The following is a 26104-nucleotide window of genomic DNA, read 5'->3' as shown; positions in this document are numbered from 1 at the left end:
TTGACAATCAATTTGCACAGTAAATAAAAATATTAAGACTACAATAAACTTTCAGTGAATGTTTGTTTAAGAAAAAATATTATAACGTTTATCAGTAAGCTAAAATTATACCGAATGTTGAAAGCTCTTGTACTGTTTTTTGGTATGTAACAGTTTAGATATGATTTGGCGTGTGTATTTGATTTTTTTTCAGTATAAAAAGATTAACAAAGCTCACGTTTACACATTGTCTGAAATTTAAATTTCCCCAACACTTTATTAACACTATTCACATGAATAAGAAAAAATATAGACACATCATATCAATATTACGGCAATTTTTTTTTAATTTTATCAATAAACGTTTGATTTCAATATAGGCAAATTAAAGAAAAAGCATTTCAAAACTCTAAATAAAACAGAAATTAATATATTATATAAACAAATAATTATCAGAACATAATTCATCTCTCGAAATTTGTGGAAAATGTACAATGTGTACCAAAATCGTAAAATTTCTGTAACATTTTAATAATTTACTTGAAGTAGTTCTGTGTTATTATAATAAATATGTTAAATTGGTTTATACTTATAGCATTATGTACATTCTAGTTAGGAAACAGACAAATACGTTTATGCGAGAAAGCACAAAATACTTCCCTTCATAGCTAGTGAAAATTCCATGATCCTTGAAATTGGATCAATAAAATATGTTGGCAAGGCATATATAAATATTTATTCACATTATCAGCTCATAGTAAATACCATTTGTATCAGTCTATATATTAGATTTAAAACAGAATTTCTATTTTGTGGAGTTTAAAAAAAACGATTATAAGCAAAATTATTTCGTATGGTTAATCTAACTATTAACTAAAAAAAATTCAAAAGTCACAAATATAGTTTTAATGACTGCGTTTTAGATTTCGTATAAATCCTCATTAACACTCACAAGAAACACATGCATTGCGCAGAATTGTTTTCAATATTTACTTCAGCCATAGACACAAAAGCCTATCACACTACTTAATGACGGAGGATATATTGAGCAAAACTGTAACTTCTGTGATATATGTAGACTTAGAGCTTCGTTTTTTTTTTGGAAGTTGATATGCTTTAAAGGTATCAAAACATAAAAGAGGAAATACAGTCTATAAGTTATTATTTTTATTTTTTATTGTAATCCAGACCTTTTTTTAAAAACGCTTTTCCATATGTATTCAATAAACTATAAATATGCTGTTTTTTTACTATAAATGCTTCAATGTGTAAGCAAAACATTTAAAATATGGCGTTTAGTATAATTATCACAATCAATTTTTTAAACTAATAATAAATTCAAAATTAATGATCACAATCTGATTTATTCTGTCTTTATTATCCAGGGCTAAGCTAAACCACTATTTTAATCACAGTAAACGATCCATCTGCTTTAAAGCTCGTATTCCGTTAGGTTCATCATATTATTTATTTTAAAAAGTAGCCCTTGAAGAAGGGGAAGTTGTTGACGGTCCCTATCCATGTTCTTGAGATGTAAAATAGATTTCAAAGCATTACCCATGTTTAAATCATCATAGATATCAGCAATGAACAAACTGTCACTGTGGAAAATCAAATTAAAAATGGGTAAATTATGTACATTTATTACTGTATTCAGTAATTTTTTTTATTTAAAGGAAATAAAAAGAAGTTTTATTATCAGAATATGAAACAGAATAGAATTATTATATAAGTATTTCGAGTCACTTTATTTAGTTTAAAATATATTTTATATTGATGCTATTGACAGACTACAACCTTTATAATACTTGACAAAAATTAAAGAAAGAAAGAAAATAAAAGCATTCCTTACAATGTATTGTGACACATTCATACCACACAAACTAGTTTTACAGGGTTTTATTTTGGTAACCTGCTGTAAGCACACTTGCGTCTCAAATCAGAAACTGGCAATCAAAATAACAGTTACTTATTATTTTTAAATTTTCTATATCTTCAGTTTTCCTCTTTAAATTGCCCTGTAATTACTCTGTAATTAAATTCGAAGTGGAAATTAAAACAAGATTGGATGATACAAGTGTTTGGAGCATAAACTGAAAGATGAATGTTTTGCATTTCAAGTCATATTGCAGATCCTAAAATACATGATTTACATATTATGCACTCAGGTAGTTTTATAACATAATGATAAATGTATCATTTCATTTTCAGTGTATTGTTGCATTACGAATTACGCTGATTGCAAGAAGGTGAATTTCTCTCATAAAAAATTTACTTGAAAAGTTGAACCAAACAGCGTGCAACTAAATTTATACAAAAGTAACATGCCACACTTATTATGTAGAACATTTTTGAATTTTTAATCCATATAATTTGTTTGAAATAAAAAAAATGTACTGAAAATACACTGTTTTAATGACACGGTGTTATGCCAGTGTGTTTTTCTGTAAGAATCCCTATTATAACTTCTATTACGTTATCAAGTAGTTTATGCAACACATGATTTAGAAAATAAATTAATATTGTCTTTTAAGAAAGTGTAGATGACATTTAGGTATAACATTAGCTTTTCACCGCTTAGAAAGACACTTGTTTCTGATCAAGACGAAGTAGTGGAGGTTTGATGTTTGATTGGTTGGTTGATGCTGGTTTTAAGATACAAAGCACCAGATCTATCTATACCAGACAGTCTATTACTTTGGTGATCCTCTAGTGGCACAGCAGTATGTCTGTGGACTTACAACGCTAGAAACCTGGTTTTGATACCCGTTGTGGGCAGAGCACAGATAACCCATTGTGCAGCTTTGTGCTTAATTGCAAACAAACAATAATTTGGTGAAAATGTTAAAATAAGAGATATAAAATTGGACAAAATGTAGAAAAAATAAATTTAAAAAGTCATTTTCTATGTAAAGCAAAGTAAAAGCATTACGTTGAGAGAAAAAGACCAATGGCCCGTAAAAAAACATGAACAGCCTGGTGTCATCAACATCAAAAATAACCCTGGAGATAACACATGCTGAAATGTTTGCAACCAAGATAACACATGCTGAAATGTTTGCAACCATAACGACATAAAAGTAAAAGATATATAAATGTGACTTAAATGTCGTAAACACTACGCACTGGTGGATTAAACACTTGTAAAATAAAATGTTGAGTTATGGAACTATGGCCAATACACAGCCTAGATAAAACAAATTTCACATTCAAATCGTTATAGAAACCAGATGGTCAAACAACAGCAGTAGATGTTATATGGAAAATAGCTTTATAAACAAGTTCAATTCAAATCAACTGTTAAAAGCTTTGATTTAGTGAGAACACAATATATTTCAGCATATATATTATACATTCATTTTCCAAGAAGAGGAGGAGAGGATGCAAAAAATATTTAGTACAATGTACACTTGAAACGAACCTGCTTAACATGTGGAATAAATGTAAACTTACACTCAAAGTGACCTAGAGACTAACTGTTACGTTTGTCTCAGAAATCACTGTAATACCTGTACCATCCATATGGAACTCTGAATCAGAGTGCAATTTTCATTGGTAGCTGAAATGCACTCCACAAACAGTTTTAGAAGTTAATAAAGTGAAACCGTTTGCTGTGGTTTATCCCATTTGCTGTAACTGAAGGTAGCTTCAATGATTAACAGGAAATTTGAAATTCATCGATATAGAAGCTGTTTGAAAGTATAAAAGAAAGTTGTTCAGAAATAGTATGGATTTTAGTAGTGAAAAGTATAACATTCAAGACACAGCTCTGAAGGATTCTTAATTCCTGTGGGAAATTCAAACATGTCAAACCCATATGGACTTGGAGCGACCTGTCAATTAAAAGTTACAAATTAAAATGGGTAACTGGTCACAGAACCAATAGGAATGAAGGTCCTGTAATATACTTAACCGCCACGTGGTGTTTTAAACCTTATTAATATTAAAAAGAACAAAAATGTTCAATTTTTAGGAAGGCTTTCCTGATTGATGTTTCAAGTTGAATTACACCGTACACAATGGAGTACTGGCTACGAAAACCATGTTGAATGTATGAGATGACGTTGTTTGATTGAAAAATCAAACAAGATGTGGATTATTTTCAAAACTTAAAAAGACAGCTTAGTGAAAAAAATTGGCCTGGAGTTAGAACAAATATTGAGGTAGGTTTCGGATAACAGTAATCACTGTCAAATCTGGTTAAAAAAACATAGGAATAGTAAGGGATGTAGGTAAAAGATTTAACAACAGTAGTGTGTCTTGCGACCAAAACAGTCTGTTGTAGTACACATTGTGTTATTAATAGCAGTAATAATTTTTCACTTTTTATGTCTCGGATTCTGGTAATCTAAACTATTACAAATTTTTAATGAATCTGCGTAACTGAAGGTTTATTTCACATAATAAATGTCAAGATCATCCATTAAGAAATACTTTAGACATATTATCCCTAATTTTGAATGAGTTTCGTTCTTTTTCTTTGCACCAAAAGTACGGAAACTTTACTTGATACAAAAACGTACTTAATTTTCATATATATATTTTTAGATATAATACTCTGACAAATCTTTATAAACTGCAACTAAGAATCTCACTTGATATAAATATAAGGTACTTGTGCAACGTTATTCAAGAAAAAACGCTTAAATTTAACGACAAAAGTTTTGCTCACCCCTACGCAAAAAGTCACGTAACCTGTCGGTCTAACATTTTTATTACAGTATCACCCAAAAGTAAAAGTGGATTTCTTTTTAAGTTTGTTTGTTTTTTGTCATTCGGACTGTAGCAGGCTGATTTAGGTCTGCAAAACTATTACATCAAAGGACGTGTAGATGCGTAAGAAAAGTATTAGCCAAGCGAAGCAACTAGACTAGCAGTTCTTAGCTCAATTTTTCAAAATAATTATGTGAGTGAACAGTTATTACATATCATTCATTTCAACTTTTAAGCAGAAATTTGGAAAATTGTATGAAGTTATCTTGATTAAAGTAATTAGTGCGAATTATAATACTCGATATGACTTTACTGAGTGCATGTAGGTGATGACAAATTGTTAATATAGGTTACATCACGTTAGAAAAAAGAAAGTTATTGACACTGTTTTAGAGAAAAACAACAACATATATATTATAAATATTCCTAATTTTGTTTGTAAAAACAATTTGGTTTGTTCTGTAAAGTATAGATCTTTTCCAGATAATAAGGTTGCGATAATGATGGTTACTTTCGAGTGGAACTTTTCTACTTGTTGTGTATTGTTGGTGCGTATTGACTAAAAGTCATAATATTCAACCAAAACCATTTTAGGTGTGAAAAAGGTTTAAACAAAAAAGGATTGAATGTGTCACTTAAAACAATGAAACTAAAATTGGCAGCCAAATTGGTAACCACACTTACAGTATTGATAAGAATTTTACAGTGAATATTAATTCATTAGTTAGATAAGCCACGTATTCTGTTTTATCAATCACCATGCCCTAAGTTGAACAAAAACCACGGTCTAGCACCTGAAGTGTTTTTGATTAAATAATGAAAATCATATGGTTCAACTAATGTATTGTTCTACCAAATAAGAATTGTCTATTACAGGTATAGTGAATATAATCTTGAAAAGGTAACAGTGATTTAAGGCTCATAACTTGACGCCCAAGAAGACAGGGTCAGAGATTGAAGTACTGGAATAATGATAAAACCTCCTTCCAAGGGTGCTGCAATACCCTGTAAATTAGAAACATGTTGAGCAAAGGAATAAAATATTAAAAGAGCATGAAGACTTAGCTTCCCGCTAAATGCTCAAACTTTGTCCCAAACTACCTTGTAACTAGTGGTCAAAGACATATTTGAAGTATATTTAATCCAAGATTCCTTCTGGCTCTGTCATTTCTCCTACTGAGAGGGCATGTTGTGAAGAATAGAATATTTGTAAACGACATCACAAATCTTGTTCTGAGTCTTCCATGACTCGTGGAATTCAAGGGTCTATCGTGAACTGGAATATCATGAAAATGTATTGAGGTTCTATGAATCATATGAACAGCAGCTATGATAGTACTATCAGTTACTGCCTCCGCACAATCTTTAACATGGGAAGAAATTAACGACAGCAGGTTACAGTTCCAAGAAAGTAGTGAAGGAGAATCAGTCAGCCTGCTCAAGCATCCACCGTGGCACACGAGTTGAGTGATGTAAATCTCAGCTTACCTTTATTGGAATGATGAAGAAATGATCAATGCCTTGTGGGTCATTGTCAGCGTTCCATGAAAAATAAGAAAACACATCAATAACAGTAAACGACTAACTAAATGTCTGAGTAAATGTAAATGATTCAGTATTGAAAAGAGAAAGGTGTGATTTAACCCTAGCAATTAATGTTGGCACCACATTATACTGGATTGTGTTTACTGAAAGTTCCCAAAATAAAGAATTCCAATAACAACTGTTCAATAAGATCATTAATAATCCTCTTCTAGAATAGGTAAAATAACAAATAGTAATGGTATTAATTGTAAAGACACGGATGGCAACAGCCTCCACTGGTATATTGAATAACACAGCAGACATGATGGTTACATGCTGGTAAACCAGCAGTGACACACCCTCTTCAACTCGCCAATCACATCATTTGTCTTTCCTGTACAAGGAAAATTGCCATAAGGTGACATCATCGGCAGGTCTTAAAATGTCTCTTGTAAGAAAGGACACGAATGACGATAAGAATGAATCAAGGTTTTAGTATCAGTCAGGTTAGAATGAATATCTCAACAATTGTAATCCATTAAAGTGGCTACTTTCATTTTGAAGTAGTGAAAGAGCTGTGTGGAAAGCCATTTTGTGTTCACGACTGTGGCATTTTAGTCCATTAGAAAGAGGACTGTTGATCTTCATAGACCATACCTTGGGTTGACGAAGCAGATCCTTGTCAGACGAATGAGAATCCATTAAGTGAGTTCATGAATTGTTCCTTGGGACTAAGTGAGGGGGCGAGTATCCACTGGATACTCCCATAGGGATGGAGACTGGAACTAACACAGTGTTAGTCAATTTGGCAGTCTTAGCTATTGTGGTCTATGCAACCACAAAAAGCACAAGACAAAATATCATGACGAAATGTTTTCAAGTTATCAAATCACTTGAACTAGAAACATAGGAAGGATTTATAATATAAGACCTCACCTTACAGTCCATATAACATGCCATCCATGCATGGCCATATTCCAATCTTTGATTTTATATTTCATTTTAATTTATTTTTGCCTATGAATAAAAGAGAAATATTCAGTACTCACTGATCCCACCTACTGTGTACTCCTACAAGAAAACGTACTACACTGCCAAAATAAAAAACCACAATTACACCAGGATTTTGTAGGGACTATACCCGAATACCCACCCTCTGAGTATGTCTAGTACTAGCACATAGTTAACTCTAGAAGCATTGAACCATCTGATTAATCCTGAAGAGGTAACCTATAGTTATCTGTCTATAGGAATTCAAGGTGAACGTAGTATATTGCATGCCTTTGAGACCACTTAACAAGTATAGTCTTCTCCTCCTCTTCATAGATCGTCACGCACGGTAAACACTTCAATGGATGTTTAGATTCTAGAGGAGGTAAGCTGTACAAACAAAACTTCACCACAAATAGAAATCCACATTGATGGAGGTTTAAAAGCTTATAAAGATTTATACTCCAATTTTCATGTCAGTTTATATCATCATGTTTGTATGATTGTTTTCAAAGTTGTTGGGTTTTTCTGTATGAAAAAAGCAGTTAAGCTATTAAGCAAGCTAGTTTCATCATTTTTTCACCTAATGATATGTTTATGAGAATTATTCAGTTTCATCATTTTTTCACCTAATGATATGTTTATGAGAATTATTCAGTTTCATCATTTTTTCACCTAATGATATGTTTATGAGAATTATTCAGTTTCATCATTTTTTTCACCTAATGATATGTTTATGAGAATTATTCAGTGCTAGTTCCTTTCCTACTAACCACTACATTCATTCATTTTGATGAAGCAGCATAATTCTGCTTAGACACCGGATGTGTTGATAAAATTACTTCTGAGAAAAAGTAATCGTAAACTTACACTGATAATTATTAATTTCTAAATATATAATATAAAGAAAAATAGAAGAGTCTAAAAAATAATAATATGAATATACTATTTCGACACTATTCATAACAACATTTGTCCTTTATTATAGTATTGCTTGAAAGTCACTATGAGCAATAAATATTTAATGCTAAGCAAAGAATCTTATTGCGTAATGAAAAAGTGTATTAAATTATTGTATTTTGAAGAATTATTTCATACTGTTCGAAATATTTATTATTTTTGAAAATACAACCTTCGAAATAAAGTACTTACATTATCTTGATAATTCTCTATCTGCGTTAAACTGTAGTGTCGCATACTCAGTGGGAACATCTTTCCTAAAAGTAGGTATTTTACTACTATTAGGTAAGGATAAGTCAGCGTACACCAAGCCTTCGTTAGCTTTTGCTGTGGTTGAAGAACAAAGCTAAAAGAAAAGAGTGCATGCTCGTGCTTTGCAGTTAGTCCAGGTTAAATAGTTTCGGTGAGACATCATTCTCTGAGATCATATGTGTGTTACATAACCAACTGAGGCTACTTTATCACTACACGAAATGAGCAACTTTGTATTAAGCTTAAGGTTCATATTTTACTGATTGACGACATAATCAAAATAGACTAATGCATAGGGGATATAGTCTAAATGAATACAGTTCTCGTACTGTTTTTTGATAAACTACTACATTGAAAATGTATTAAGCAAAAGCAATGTTTTTTGCTCATATCATGATATATGATACATAATAATTAAGCAGCTTAGGCATAAATTATACTAAATTTCTTAGTATAAATGTTGTATCGAACTTACTTCATTTATTGATTTGAAAGTCTTTTCACTTTTATGGATTTATGGGCTTTTACTCTATATTAATTACAGTTCTTTGTATATTTATATGCAAAAACGGCTCGTTTGGGTTGAGAAAATATTTTACGTAGAAGAGCGAACAACGTTTCGACCTTCTTCGGTCATCGTCAGGTTCACAAAGAAAGAGGTAATGAGCGTTGTTCGCTCTTCTATGTAAAATATTTTCTCAACGCAAACGAGCCGTTTTTGCATATAAATTTCTCAACAAGTGGGTTTCTCGACATCACTGATTATTAGTTCTTTGTATAGTTTTTGGTATATTTTTGGGAATTGCCTTTGTAACTTCGAAATTTGAGGAAACGCCTTGAAAACATATTATATGTTTTCTTATGTGCAATATCATTTTAAGTTAAACTTTCAAATTAAACTTCGTTATATAGTCATGATTACACAATAAAGGTAAACCAAAGCCTCGCCTCTCTTTTTTAGTCATAAGGTCCTGTCACAACACGTTGCCATTACACAGTTCAGGTAGCGTGAAACACACAGATGGTCCTGTGTTTAAAAACTTTCATTTGTTTTAAGACACGAGATATTGTTTACCAATGATTTTGAAAGCTTGAGCTTTCGTCATACATACCTAACTCTACATAAAACTTAACAAAGTGATAAATATTATGTATACAGGTATTAACTATTGACATAGATGTGAATAGTTAGTATCTGTATACGTGTATGATATAGAATCAGTGGCAATTTTTAACGAGAATGGCTTTAATTCCCAAGAGTTTCTTACAACTATTTATTACCTCTGGCAGCGAACTATTGTTGTGAGTTGTTGCAAACAGGAGATTTCATTTTTAGGATGTTTAACTTCAGTTTCTTAAAAGTAAGTTAACAAGAAACTGTATATCTGATGTTTGTAAGACCGTTTTGGGGATGGAAGTGTAAGTCTACCATTAACATTAAAAACACTGAGTTAGGTACAAATTACATTTAACAGGAGGATATTACCATAATCATGCATTAAGTATTTTGATAAGCTTGTTCATGTGTATGGAGCACAGGTTTTAATTACCAAGAAATTATTTTAAAAAGCAACAAAATGTTAGTAGCTGCACTCATAGAGACATAAAAGTTATGAGTAAATGTTGGTATAAAAATCGTGAATAAATATATTATAGCAACACCAACAACAATCACTAAATAAATAAATATATTAATAAAACACAATTAACGCAAAACTTAAAACATTTTCAAAAACAAGTCTAAACATTTTAATAACATACTTTTATTTATTTCAAACACTTAGAAACTGAAATATATTTCTAGAGTCATTAAAGCAACAAAACTTAAAACTACTGTAAAGTAAAACGAAGTATATTAACAGTATTTGTTTCCGAGTAATGGAAGATGTATTCACAAATAGTGTTCGATATTAGAAAAAAGTAAAAAAATTGAAATAATGTACAATTCCTAAAACAAATCCACATCAACAAAAGCTTATTTTAAATTACATCTGAAGTACTTTCTTGTAATAACAAATATTCTTCAGTAAACAAAATCTTTACTTGTTTTTCATTTAATCTTTTCTTTTCTTTATGTTAAAAGGTAATAAATAGCCGTGAAAACATCAAAAATACAATTTTTATTTTGATATGCATACTACATGGCTTATTTGTAACAACCCCATAAAATTAGTTTTGTTTTTTTATAGTATTTTTGTCAGAATTTCTTAGTTTATTTTGATTAGTATTTCCCCTTTATTTAGCTCCTTATTTTCTAGCATCATTTTAGTGGCTTCTGAGATGTCCAGCTTCACAACCAAACAAATGGATACGACAGTTTGAGATTTTTATTAAGTACTTTACTACTGCGGGCTTTATTCTACCTGTCATTACACTATATTTTACTGTTTAACTCAATACTTTCTCTGATCTCAACGATTACATTTTATTTCATGAGCCTATCATTAAATATAATTTTTCAACAAAACTATGAAAACTACACATCAACTTACATTGTATTTTAAATTAGTATGAAACGTTTATATTTATGTCCGCCTGTTCATATTTAAATATATATATATATATATATATATGTTTATACTTACTCCTCTGGGAGCTCGCTGAGAAAAGGCCGCATTTTCATTGGATGGCCTATTTCCATTCTCTGGCCCTGTTTTACCGTTACCTGGAATATTTTGGTATGACGGCTTTCCTGGTGGCTTCTTTTTACTTGGGCTGCTAGAATCTGTGGAAAATTAAAAGGTATACTCCTTTGAAGAAAAGAAAAGAAACCTTAAATGTAGCATTATACTTTATTCTTGCGTAAAACGGCATCAGCCAGTGCCCATTTAAGTTATAATGTCTCTCTTTTTCATAAACAGTACCTTAAAATTACAACATATCCATATTCATAATCCTCTTAGATTATAATATATATACTTAAATTATGATATATCTACTTTCATAACCAGAACCCTTTAAACAATAATAATATCTATGTTAATCAATTAATTTATCTTTTACAGAACAGTTAGAAAAAGTTCCTTAATAATTATCATCAAACATTCTCGCCCTTTCAACCGTGGGGACGATATAATTTGATAGTCAATCCCACTATTCGTTGGTAAAAGAGTCGCCCAAGAGTTTGCGGTGGTTGGTGATGACTAGCTTCCTTCCCTCTAGTCTTACACTGCTAAATTAGGGACGGCTAGCACTGACAGCCCTCGTGTAGCTTTGCGCAAAATTGAAAACAAACCAAACCTTAATAATTATCACTTTCACTTAATGATAATGCATAATAAATCAATGGATGTGCTATTTTGACGTCTAAAGTATACATAAGAAACATGACAGTATATATGCATTTCCTGATTAAGAGAGAAAGGTCTACACCCCTTCGGAACACATAAATTTTTCTAGGAACCCTTCTATATAAGTCTATAAACAACGGCGACCATTAAAAACAGAAAAACTAAAATAGTTGAATAATGTATCAGATTTAATCTAAACAGAAGTCATAAGAGAATCCAAAATTTTTCTTTATTATTTCGCCTTTCAGTGGCTCAGCGGTATGTCTGCGGACTTACAACGCTAAAAACCGGGTTTCGATACCCGTGGTAGGCAGAGCACAGATAGCCTATTGTGTAGCTTTCAGTGATGTCGAGAAACCCACTTGTTGAGAAATATATATGCAAAAACGGCTCGTTTGGGTTGAGAAAATATTTTACATAGAAGGTCGAAACGTTGTTCGCTCTTCTATGTAAAATATTTTCTCAACCCAAACGAGCCGTTTGTGCATATATATTGTGTAGCTTTGTGTTAATTCAAACAAACAAACTTTATTATTTCGAATTTAACTCACTCTAAATATCTCTTCCGACATAAATCATAAAATTACCGCTTTTTTACCATGGATTGACCTTACCAATTAAAGGAGTATAAGTACAAGTATGATTAACCTAAACCAAATTAAAAAATTGTTGTGGTTTTATTCATTATTTAATTAAATCTAAACCATAATAAAACTACTTACGACGTATTCGTCTCTTTTTCATAATCATTATGATTACGAGAACGACAATTATGAAGACAACAACAACAGCAACAACAACAGCAGCGATAATGATGACATTTTCATCACCAAAGTCAGGCACCCATCCAGAAGTACCTAGATAAAAACAAAATAGGTTAATCTACTCATATTTCCCTCTTTTTAATTTATAGTAAACGCCAGTTAAACCTGCATTAATGAATAACACTGCTTACCAATAATGCCTGTAACTTCTATAGAGCAAGGAACTGATTCACCAATAGAATTATTTGCTGTGCAGTAATACGTTCCAAAGTACTTTGGAGCTGCCTCGGGTAAGGTCAGAATACTTCTCCTTTCTTCGAACTTTGCTAACTCTTCAAACGTTTCATTGTCTTTCATCCACGTAAAGTTGACAAACTCAGGATTGGCCTGCACCTCACATATCAACGTTGTTTGTTCCTGGTCGTTTTTGCTTTCATACATTATACATTCCGGTTTATCTGAAAAGAAAAACTACTGGGTATTTATTGAGCCTAACTGATTTATAAAAAGGTATTATTTATTTAGAAGATTAGTTATGGTAATAACATATTTGTCAAATCAACTTGTATTAACTTGTATATATATATATATATATATACGAACCCGGAAATAGATCTTTACTTTAGATAAACTTTTTAAGCAATTCATATTAAAAATGACAATTTTAAAGGTATTTTCTGTTTTATCTTTCAAAGAGTCTTATCATGTACTAACACATATTGTTCAAGTAAAATTATGAATATTTCAATTTTTTTGAAAATTATTAATTATCTAATTTTTTACTCAACAGTGATAATTCTGATCCCAACAAACATGAATCTTTGGAAAAGAACGTTCGCAGACGAATAAAAGATTATATTGTTTTCACTGTTGGTAGCTAAATTTCAAAGGTAACTTTTATGATAATAACATACCACTATGTAGTTCTTTCAAATTATAGTTTCCAGAGAATTCAACCATAAACTAAGTTATAGTGCTGCATGATTAAAACAAACTTCTGAAAGATGTTTGCACAAGTAAAATATATTTGAACGTACTTATTTTATTTAATTCTTTCTCTAAAAATGTGCAATTTGAGAAATTAGACCCACGTCTTATCAGTCCTTAGAATATATATATATATATATTTGTTTTGATATTTACAAAATATAAAAGTATATGCATTATTCAAAATAATAACAATATGAGGTTTTTACACGTGACTTTTTTTGTATACTTATCTGCTACAGAATAATTAAATAACGTTGTATCTAAGGTGACTATTAATATTAAAGGTTACATTCAATAAAACTAGTTGTGCTTCTTCTTCAGTACGTACACATAACATTGATCAGTGTTTCCATCGATGCTTGCCCGTGTCTGTTTGAAGCAACACATTCGTAGAATCCCGCCCTCTCTCGGGGTATGCTGTAATTAAGGAAGAGCTCCGAAGTATCAGCGATAACAAAGTTTGAGTATTTCCAAATATACTCGCTAGGAGGCCAAGAATCTGCTTTGCACTTAACTTTGTCGGGTACTTCTCTTTCCACGACATCTATCCATGTTGTAGATAGGGTAATATTTTCCGGTGGGTCTGGAAAAATATAAGCAAGATCTCTGTAATGCAATTTAACATTTCATCCTTTTAAAGGCAGCTTTCCCTACTGATTCTCGGTCCTAATAATATAGAATCACTTTTGAAAGACGAACATTTGGTTTACCGCTCTCTCTGAAATATCAGCATAAATTATTAGAGTTATGTATAATACGTTAAGTTTTATACATGAACCATAAAAAAGCACGCGTTTTAAGAGTAATAACACAAGCAACGATTAAACTCAAGTAATCATAAGTAATATTTACTCACAACAAGTAACATTATTTGTCATTGAAACAAACTCATTAACCTACTGGTACTAAATTTCCACTTTATATTTCAAAATATAAACTGCACGAAACGTAAGGAACTGATGTGTTTGTTTTTTTGAATTCCGAGAAAAGCTACACGAGGGATATTGCGTTATCCGTCCCTAAGGAAAGGCAGCTAGTTATCACCACCCACCGCCAACTCTTGGTCCATTCGATGATAAACGATTAGTGGAATTGACTGTCACATTAAAACACCCTCACGGCTGAAAGAGCGAAAATGTTTGGTGCGACCAGGTTTCGAACCCACGACCTTCAGCTTGCAAGTCAAGTGCCTTAACACCTGGCCATGCTGATCCCGAATTGATGTGTGACGCTAGATTTGTAGAACATTGGTAACTTCATTACAATAAAAGCATATATGGGCATACAAATAAACTCAATATATTGTTCTAGTATATAATTTAATTATTCCTAGCTTTATACTACTTTTCGAAATGAATCAATTGAAACAAGGTAAATAATTTATCCAATATCAGAACGTTTCTAGATATTAGTGATTAAAGTTGCCTAATAAAAGCTTATAAATCACAAAGTAAAACGTATCACATTAAGTTTCTGGAAGAAGATTTATTTCCACAAAAGTATAGGATATTGCGTCTAAAACTGAGCAAAAAAGATTCACAAATTCACAGTACAAGTAAATTAAATAAATAATAGCGCTGTATTTATTTTTAAATTCATATCTAAGATTTTTTCACATATATATATATTTTTTTTTACATAAATGATAAAACACGTGTTAAAGTTAACAAATGTAGTATGTTAAGGTATGTATATATATGTTATAACAATAATTTAATGTGTTTTGTTTCAGCTTAAAAATTATAGGTATAATGTAATTAATCAGAGGCTCGGTTTACTGTTTCTAACGCAATCCTTCCTCATGGTTTTATTTACTTATTTAACTTCATTTAAATGTATTTATTGAATTTCACTAATATAAATATATAATGACAGTAAAGTAAACATTACTATATTAATGATTGAATAATTTTGTGGAATATTTTTTATCAAGTAGTTTAATACAAACATATAATAAAACGTTACATATACTTGAATCGTGTATTACAATAATTTGGGATTTTTTAAATTTTAAAAGAAATGTTTTGCTCTCTAGACGTTATTGATAACCTCAAAGACATCTTTAATATATTTTCAAATAATAAAACACCGATGATCGAAAAAACAAATATTTAGATAACTAACATAAAAGGCATTATAAAAGTAATCACTAAAGATGAAACCTTTCGAACCTTACAAGGAACAAACTTTTACACTAGAAAAGGTTAGAAGAGAGAAGAGCCCCCAGTGACATTACAACACCCTGCTTGCAAATAACCGTCATCCATGAAATGGCTGTCTTCTATGGGCGAAAACAGAACGACAAAACTAGAATGTTGACAAGCAAGACGTAATTTTCCAACTTTTCTATTTTCTTGGTTCGTATCTTAACAACAGTATGACAGATGTTTAAAAATTGGCTTTCACTCTAATGTCAATCCCCAGCGGCACAGCGCTATGTTTGTGGCCTTATATTGCTAAAATGCGGGTTTAATTACCCGTGGTGGGCAGAGCAAAGATAGCCGTTTGTGTAGCTTTGTTCTTAATTACAAACAACAATAATACTCTGATGTCAACTATAGTGACAAGTTCTTGCACACAATTGGAAGAAAAAAGTACTAAACGCGAGCAGGCGTATACCTCTTGAATTACTGGCTCACGTTACGACTCCATATACTTTCCATTCATTTTATCGCTACTTGGGGATCCGTTATCTTTAATTTAGCTCAAACTGAAATATGTGAACGTTTGCTCATGACGTCAGTTTTATTCTAGCCCTAAGATTTACAATCAGCATGATAATCTACGTCGATCACAAAAGATCATCTACAACACTAACCAGAGTACAACATTAATTCAACTTGCCTTTTATACAATATCACTACGCTGTAAACAACAGATCAGGTGCAATGATATCAGCTCTGATATAAACAACTGAAATCTACTGTTATACATAGGTTAGTAAAGAAAGCACGCTGAAACGAATAGTACTGGTAGGAATGACAAAGTAATTCTTAAGTTTTTACTGAATATTAGTTATATTAAAGTTTTATCACAAGCCATGAGATTTACTCTCAATAATACATTATTAAATAATGTGAAAAATAAAATAATCATTAAAACTTGTCATTATAAACGTTCTGTAAGCAAGCTAAATATTTTATGTACATGATTTTCGAGAGAAATACTAAGCTAATAACACAATACTTAACTCACTTAACAAGCTAACAAACGTTCCTGACACTGACGAATTATTTTAGTACTATAAGTAGTTTTAATTACACAAACTATAACACACAATATAAGTTAACTGATAGCAGCCTTCTGTAAATACCTTACTACACAGTGCTTTAAAACAATGTTTTGAACACTTTAAGCAATCAGTATATCACAGCACACTGAATAAAGTACGCCATGTTTTGATTTAATGCCTATTTATTTTGCATACTGTCTAAATGACCAAGGTTTGGCCTCAGTCGTCATTAATATAAAACTACTGACCATAGTGAACAACACGTCAAAAAAGTGCCCCTACATGGCTATTCTCGGTCGAATAACAGGCGTTGACTTCCTCGGTTATAAAATCTTTATAATAAAAGTGTAGAACAGTTTTTTGGCATGTAGATGCTTGAACCCTGGACTTTCTGATTCGCAGCCTAACATGCTAACTAGCAGGCCATGCTTGACAATTAAATAAAAGACGTTCCCAAGTGGCACAGCTGTATGACTGCAGACCTACAACGCTAGAATCTGGGTTTCTATATCCCTGACGGGCAGAGCAAAGATAACCCATTGTGTAGCTCTATGCTTAATTACAAACAAACAAACAAACAAATAAAAGATAATTACGAGTGGTCAAACAAAAACAGCGAAACAATTCACAGACTCTATACCTATAATTATATAAATCTTTATACAACAAATAAAAGTCATAAAAGTATAATACTTAATACGTTTTAACTTCATAATTTAATTATCATGATAACCTTGGTCTTGATAATATGGTTAAAGTTACTTCAGTAATATCACATTAGTATAATCTCTGAAAAGAGAGACATGAAATTTGATTTGTGATTAAGTGCTAACGTCCATAGATATATATTTTTTATTTGAATTCTCATATAATTTCACTACTAAACCACTTCCAAGCCTACTTTTACCATGTTCATAAGCTTACAACGTTCAATAAGCAACATCTTTTTGAGAGTTCCAGATATTAACGTATACATATATAAGTTGAACACTTTAACCTTCTTCACCATCTCATGAACCCAAGTTCTTTAGTTTATAATACCTTTTTAAACTATCATACTTTATCAAATTATGTGACCCGCCACGACCAGGTTGTTATAGAGAGCTCGACTCGTAATCTAAGGATCGTGGGTTCAAATCCCAGTCACACCAAGCATGCTCGCTCTTTCAGCTGTGGGGGCGTTATAATGTGACAGTCAATCCCACTATTCGTTGGTAAAACAGTAGACCAAAAGTTGAGGTAGGTGGTGATGATTAGCTACCTTCCCTCTAGTCTTACACTGGTAAATTAGGAACGGCTAGCGCAGATGGTCCTCGTGTAGCTTTGAGCGAAATTCAAAAAACAAGCAAACAAACTTATTGAACTATAATCAAATAGAGATACTTCGTTTGCACCTTTCAGTCCCTATTGGCTTATTATCAAGTCATGCCTTTGAATATAAATTCAAGCCACACCTTTTAATGTTTGAAATTTTAAAAGAAACATTTCATAGATTTTATTTCCATACAATCTGAAAATAGTGACAACAACACTATGCAACATAAATTTTGTTCCTAGATAGTATGTGTTATTTCTTAATTGCTTATGTTGTAAAAGTACCTAAAATGGCCATTATTTCCTTCAATCTTTGCTTTTGTGACCTGGATAATGAAATTTAGAGATTAACCTATTTTCTATATAAAAACGGGTAAATTTGCACATTTTCATTTACATAAGGTCTGAACGAAACAACATATGAATCAAGATTTACAATTTCTTTTACTAACGTTATATAAAATGAACAAAAGTGTTTACAAGTGAGTAGTTTTTCAAGATTTGCGACTGTAATGTAAATCACTGCCACGTATCAGCCCCCAAATATAGTCTACCATCATATTTTTGTTATACGCTCGCAAGTCACAAAAGCAATGTTTGAAGAGAAAAATAGGTCTTTTCCATTTACTTTAGGCATAAGCAATTGAAAAATAACACTTTCTACCCAGGAACAAGAAAAAGTAAAAATTTTGTTACATAGTGCAATAGTAGCCTGCTCAATACAACCCAAAATAACCTTTTATCTTAGTGATACTGCGTAATCGACGTTTGCTTTAAAAATAAATCATGGCCCGCTGTTGCAGCTTTTCTTTTAAACTTAAGCTGTATTTCTCAATCTAATTATAACTTACGGTAATTCCAAATTAGTTATTATGTTATGACAAAATATCATACTAATACACACAGTTATAATTTTAACAACAAATACCAAAGTAGAAAAAAAAAAGAAACCAATCTCTACATAAGCAAATTACTTTATAAGTTTCAATGAGATAATAATCATTCTAAAACATAATCTAACATGCGTTGCACAGGGACTGGTGTACATAAGTCACTAACACTGTTACATCGAGTTCTCACTTGAACATACTGACCCAGTGATGGTGGTAATTATTAGCACTGGATAATGATTAGTTAAATGTTCCATGTGATCGCAAAATGTCTCTCCTTCTCATTTGAGCAAATTCTCATTTCCGAAAATTTATCTCATGTGTCTAACCAAACTTTAGGTGATAAAGTACATTCATTTCCTTACTGTGTCGACTTCAGACTGTGCGAGAAAATCGAGAACTTGTGAAGAGTCTGACAAGTACACGGAGTACTTGAAATCAAGATCTCGACATATACAACCATGACCCACCTTTCCCAACCCTTGTAAAGAAAATCATTTGTCTCCTTATTCTCAAGGACTAATACATATTCCTCCAGAAGAAAGAAATGATTCGAAAACACTGCACAGAGAAAATGAAATAAAGGCATGAGAAAAATTACAACGCTATTCCACATTTAAGCAAGTGAATCACAGGATTTCTTTTCTTCACTCTCGGCCTTTTGAACTTACTTTATGGGATACTGATTGCAGATTAAAAGTAATTATGCTCACCACATGAGACTTTAGTAATTAGGTTGGATTAATCAACATAACTCTGTAGTCTGATACACGAAATACAGATTAATTCGTTGCAGCGAAATACATGTTTTTTTTAACTCAATATGACAAGAATGATGCTGAAGGAATTCGAAAACAGTACGATTTAGAAAGTTAAAATTTGATTGTACAATACTGATGATCGCAAGGCATTAAATATGGTTAATGGTACGATAATAATCCGAAATTAAATCACAATCGACAAATACCATCTAAACACTGAATGAAAAAATTTCTTGAGATGCAAAATTTCACTTTAACTCATCGTTAGAATCTATGAAAGCAATTGTCATTAGCATTAAGTTGACGTCAAACAAATGTCTAAAAATAAACTATTTTTCTTTTTAGATTCTTCCTTGCACTATTGTAACAGATGTCAAACAACAGAATGCTCAATCTGACACTAAAAATAGTAACGACTAATTGCATAACATTTGAAATAAAAGAAAACTAGCATGTATGCTATATATGTTCTAGTTTATAGAGAACTAAATGTTGATGTTATACACTACAGTGAAACCACAATTGTAACAAAAATTTTAAATGTTTGCTTTACTAAAGCCTGAAGTAAATGAGCGTAGAGCTTTCCTCTCACACTATTAAAGATTTAGAAAGAATAAACATAAACTAGTAACATATACTTGTTATAAAGTGCTGTATAATAGTACACAATGTAAACCCTATAACAGTATATTTCAATAAATAAATTACCTGTATCATACATAATAAAAATACAGTAATTTAGTATCAGATTTGCAAATTGCTTCTTTAAATATAGGATTTTTAGAATAATACAAAATAATTCTAACAGCAGACACCGAAATATCTTAGTCCACTTGTATAAGGCTTTGAATTAATTAAGCCTTTATTAAGTACGGCCTATATACTACAAAAAATATAATTTGTGTATGTGTTTTGCTTTAGTTTTTTTGGGTTAAACAATACCGTACTTAATATTATCAATAAATAAGCTTGTTATTCTATTCTACAAATAAATAATGGCCATTAATAAAAACTTTCATTATATTCCTGTGCTAAAGTACTTTTGCTTCCAACTTTTGTTTGCTCATACTCATAGTAAGATACTGGCAAATTTTCATTAAAAACTTAGTATTATTATAATAGGTAATACTAGCATAACATAATTGCAAAAAAATTCATTTACTCATAAATAATTTAATTAATTCCATTATTTAAATTTTGATCTTCTCATATAAGTACCTCTCTAGCACAGTGGTGATTTGCGGATTTACAGCGCTAAACTCAAGGTTCATTTCCCCTTGGTAGACACAGCAGATAGCCCGATGTGGCTTTGCTATAAGAATACCGCACACACAAGCACACATCTCCCGTATATATATATATAAATCTTACTGGGAGTTACTTTCCTCTTAGGTTCGTAACTAGGTCATGAAGAGACATTAATTTAAATATTTTGTAACGTACATTGCATATTTCTAACGTCGCATTCTGCTTCACTTGTGTTAAATATTACTAGTGCTTATTAATGCGTACATATAAGGCTATTTATTTTACTTCTATTTTGCTAATCACATAACTCAAGAATGCTTTTCATATAGATATCTTGTGCACTAGTTTGTACACTAATTTTCTGTAACATCTTTTTTTCAAAATTGTTGAGAATTAATATTCCCTGTAATTCTAAAAGTAAAACTAACTTTGCGGCATGAAATATCACTGCATAGGACGAGTAATTTGTTTATTTTAAAACTTATAAAATTTCGATCAGTATATTGCTATAGGAAATATTTTCAACTATTTCATTCTGTTAGTAAGAACATATTATTATAAAAAGTTTGGACGCATAAACACTTTGTTTGGTCTCCTGTTTATTACACTGTAAAACATTTGTTGTTGGTGTTTATTTCTATTTATAAATGCCCTTTCAGCCGTGGGGGCGTTATAATGTGACGGTAATCCCACTATTCGTTGGTAAAAGAGTAACCCAAGAGTTAGCAGTAGGTAGTGATGTCTGGTTGTCTTTCCTCTAGTCTGACACTGCTAAATTAAGGACGGCTAGCGCAGATAGCCCTCGAGTAGTTTTGCGCAAAATTAAAAACATTCATTCAATCTTTTCTTAAATCGATACATTTAATCCGTTCAATCAAAATATAACAGTAGATCATGATGATTCTCCTCCCCCAGTGACACAGCAGTATGTCTGCGTACTTGCTTTACTATAAACCAGGTTTCGATGTCTGTGGTGGGCAGAGGACAGATAGCCCGTTATGTACCCTTGTGCTAAATTCCAAACACTCAATCAATCAGTCGTGAAGACAAGAGAAAAATTATATGTATTGTTATAAAATAGCATAACTTACATTCTACTTTAAAGTACGTGGACGTATAAACTCCTGGTCCCACGATGTTCCCATTACTGCGACAGGTGTAATTGGCATTGTCATTATTCCGATTTAAACCTCCACCAGTGAGATTCCAGTGAAGCGTGCTAACAACAGACTTAAACCGATTTGTTAGAAATTCCTCTGGGTGAACTGTTGTTTTGACAAAGAACAAATCATTGTCCATAATACTTTCTCCATTACGAAGCCATTCGATGTCACATAGGGGATCACATTCGATTCTACAAGAGATGCTCACGTCACTGGCATCTTTAGGTGCTCCATGGATGGGTGGAAGGCTATCGATCACAGAAGGGGGTGCTATCGGTAGAGAAAGAAACAAGTATAATAAGTTTATTTTATGAAATAAAAAATAATTAGTTTTAGTTTAACTTTTTTAGTATTCTTTATAAAAATATTCTGAGGCTATATCTTTTTTAATTTTCTTTCAACGTCCAGGATCAAACGTAGACACTAGATTAACTGGAACAAGTTAGCGTTACAGAGAAACAAATAACGTGATCGTCAACCCTATTGTCTGACTAACACTTTAATTACGAGCATAATTATTACTACTTTATTAGACGATCTACACTCTAAATTTTTCAGCTCTACTTGAATCTAACTATTCTTTTTAAATATATAAAGGGCATAATCATTCCTAGGAGAGTAAAAACACAGCATTAAAATGTTCATCTTTAGTAGGGACTATTATAAGTGTTGTACATACGAGAGTGTTTAAGTTTAAAAGTTATTATTCAATTTATTCATTAGTTATGATTATTTGGTGATTGCAATAAGAGTGTTAAAAGTTAATTATTTTAAAGCGATATTTATAGCAGGTTTTGCTACATAACTCTGTACGAATCGTTTATTCTACTAAACTTTCGTAATTTTTTTTTCATTTTTCTCAAAGCTTCTTTTTTCTGGTTGTGTGTAATATTGTTGTCACTAGAGGGCTAGATATTTCTAGGAATTTTTCTGTCTCATATTATAAATATGTGTAGATAAAGAGAAAAAGTAAAGAAAACAAGTGAAGAGAGAGATAATTAAACAGAATTAAACTGCATGATTGTTATTTTAGCCACAGATGTAATATTTAAAGTATATTTCATAGTAATATTATAATAACAGAGATAAAAAGGATAATACTTTGATTTGTAAAAGGCTGTTCCAAAGTAACTGAAGCTTGCTGTGTCCACTTTGACAAAACAGTTAATTAAAATTCTGGATACAACTATGGTGACCAGTAAAGTAAGTGAATCCATCACAAATTGTGGAGTAAGAAACAGAATGAAGAAAATAATTATTGTCATTTAAGTTCTAAAGTAACTGAACTACTCTGTATGTTCTTTCGACACGAAAAGAGAATTATTTTGATAACCAATAGTGAGACGAATTTTTGTACATACGTTTGGGTTCTTTTGAATTTATTATTTGAAAACAAGTGGAGTGTGTGCTGTCCATTTATTTTAATATTTATCGCCAACAGGTCACAGTCCCTAATGTAAAGAATCCGGCCCTTATATAAAACCTGACAATTGGATATTTCAAAGTAATTTGTCTCTTGCAGAATGGGCATTATTTTGTGTCCAAGACAAGAGGTTTGAATGTGTTACATTCCAAATTTAATTAAACAAATTTCTTATTATGATGTGTAAATAGCGTTCGCTTAAATACATAACTAATACACCAAATTATATGTATAAGTTCTTAATTTTACTAGGCAGTATTAATTTCTGAACAATTTATTAATTTCTCATTGTGTGAGAATTGTGATATTTGTTCACCAGGTATCTTCTCTTCTCTAATTTACTTACTATCCACCCCCTACACAAGAAGTACAAAATTTAAAGTAAATGACTTATTATTATATTCTCATCGCTTAGACAAAGCAAAATTTTGTGGCCCTCGATTCTAACTGGTTAAAGAGCCATAAAACAGAAAATCAAATCATACTTGTCATGCCTACCTACCACATCTTCTGTACAGTATGTTTCTTATTTCGCTTTCAGTTTAAACTTTATTCCCATGAGAAACATATCAACAGTTTAGCTGAAAGTTTAACAGCTTTTGTTACGCAGTTGGAAAGCCGGAAATTTTGTGTTAGTTATGGCTCTTTATCAGCCTTTGTGCGTGCTGTTAGTTTGAGTTATTTGGTGCTTTATTTAATTAAATAAAAAAAATTATATTATTAATATAAGAAAGTAGGATTAAGTGTCGTTGGCTATTGACAGCAAGAAAGTTTGTTTTTGAATTTCGTGCAAAGCTACACCATTGCTATCTGCGCTAGCCGTCCCTAATTTAGCAGCGTAAAACTAGAGGGAAGGCAGCTAGTCATCACCACCTAGCGCCAACTCTTGGGCTACTCTAATACCAACAAATCGCGAGATTGAACGTCACATTATAACTCTTCACGGCTGATAAAGCGAGCATGTTTGGTGTGACAGAGATTCGAACTCGCAACCCTCGGATTACGACTCAACGCCTCCTCCTACCTGGCCATGCCGAGCCTCAGCAAGAAAGAAGACCCAGGTACTTTATTTCTTGTATTTTACAATTCATGTGTATCTTTATCTATTTATAAAATATAACTAAAATGTGAAGATTAAAAATGTTTTAGAATAAATAACATTAAATTAGGTAAAATAAAGAATTATAATATTTAATCTTCACGAGGTACTCTCACTGGCAATTTGCGAGTAGTTCATGAGTTATGTAATTGGATAGAGTTACAAAACAATAAGATTTAAATATAAATAGATGTACAGTGTACCGAGTTTAAAACTATTTAGAATGAACAAATGTAGTTTCATGTTACAATATGAAGTCGTTCTAGAAAGAAAAAAGGTACTTTAAATCTATTTCGATTAAAGAAACTAACCTCCTATTTAAAGTATAGAAAATAAAAGAAGATGTTTTCAGGGATCTATTGCAACTTGTTGCAGAAATTATGATCCTATGTTCCTATTCTTAACATGAGATAGACTCAAACACTCCTATTGTGATTAGTACTTTAAATGCGAGAGATTGGGGTGTGTTTCGATTTTCTATGTAATACACTAGCGACTTAGTTTGTTGATAATATCTTGTTTTCGAAGTTTCTGAAATAGCTGTTTTCCGTTGCAGTTGAGTGATTCGCCATTTCGCTTAAGTTGAATGTTGACAGATATTTATGTGTATGACGTCACTGTAATCCTGAGATAGAGAGTGGAGAAGTTTACAAGAAAGAAGATTGGATCGCTGTCTTCTTCAGAATGTGTATTACACATTGACGAAGTATAAACAGTGCAACAATGATGCCAACAATGAAAGACTACTGTGTTCTAATTAAGATAATTGTACAAGAGGCTGGTGACGAACATGCGGGAGTTTACACTAATATATGAGGAAGCAGCAGGACTTGCGATCGAAGTCGAAGGAACAACTGGAGCATGAGAAAATCGAATGTTGCTTCTTGTGACATCCGATGATTTGCGGAAAGTGTGATTTGTGTTTAGTCCCATACAAAAATATAAATAATAACTCAAGGATAAGTGAGAGAAAGAATGAGTTTTTAGTTAGGTGGATTGAGTGATTTGAGCTATTATTGGTTGAGACTTCGATAGCTTCAGAGGTAAAGAGAAATGTAAAATGTGGACAACGAAAGGCAGAAGAACTGTTAGAAATAGAAATAGAAATAGAAGATGACTGAGATAATTTAGAAGAGGAAAATAGGAATGAGAGAATGCTATGGGAGATAACATATCTGAGTGAGACCAAAGTGAAATAATAAAATATTTAAGTTGAAGTCCACCTCGTTCGAGAAGATTATTGAATGGTATTAGAGTTTTATGGTAATATTTACCACACGCTTTGCCAATCTTTCTCAGCATCTGTCTCACATGCAACAATATATCGTCTTGTAATGTCGTTATGACAGAATTGCTTATTTGCTCTCATTGGTGGTAAAATCATAACATCAAAGCATATTCTACCACAGTAGACTGTAATATCCCTAACAGAAATATAGAGCTTATCAAAATCGTCAACAACCTTGGTCATGACATCTCATATTTGACAGTATTCTGCAATAAAAGGCAGGC

At 31.7% G+C, this 26104-nt stretch overlaps 1 protein-coding gene across 3 annotated transcripts in view; it reads right to left on the bottom strand.

The window, feature by feature from the left end:
- Nucleotides 1-231: 231 nt before the first annotated feature.
- LOC143255330 (hemicentin-2-like) overlaps nt 232-26104 on the bottom strand; it is a 147134-nt gene continuing 121261 nt past the window's right edge. The window contains exons 8-14 of one of the 3 annotated variants that reach the window (XM_076510811.1): nt 21999-22340; nt 13791-14045; nt 12664-12930; nt 12431-12565; nt 11004-11143; nt 8359-8512; nt 232-1580 (exon numbers count right to left, since the gene is read on the bottom strand). In XM_076510811.1, coding sequence (XP_076366926.1) covers nt 8360-8512; nt 11004-11143; nt 12431-12565; nt 12664-12930; nt 13791-14045; nt 21999-22340 — 1292 coding nt within the window. In that variant the 3' untranslated portion in view covers nt 232-1580; nt 8359. The remainder of the gene's footprint in view (nt 1581-8358; nt 8513-11003; nt 11144-12430; nt 12566-12663; nt 12931-13790; nt 14046-21998; nt 22341-26104) is intronic. The other 2 variants (XM_076510812.1, XM_076510813.1) reach the window with 2 other exon arrangements.

Source organism: Tachypleus tridentatus, chromosome 7 (assembly GCF_004210375.1).
Source record: "Tachypleus tridentatus isolate NWPU-2018 chromosome 7, ASM421037v1, whole genome shotgun sequence".
NCBI classification, from domain to species: Eukaryota; Metazoa; Arthropoda; class Merostomata; order Xiphosura; family Limulidae; genus Tachypleus; species Tachypleus tridentatus.
Note: the sequence above shows the minus strand (reverse complement) of the source record. Positions and strands in the feature narration are given on the sequence as shown.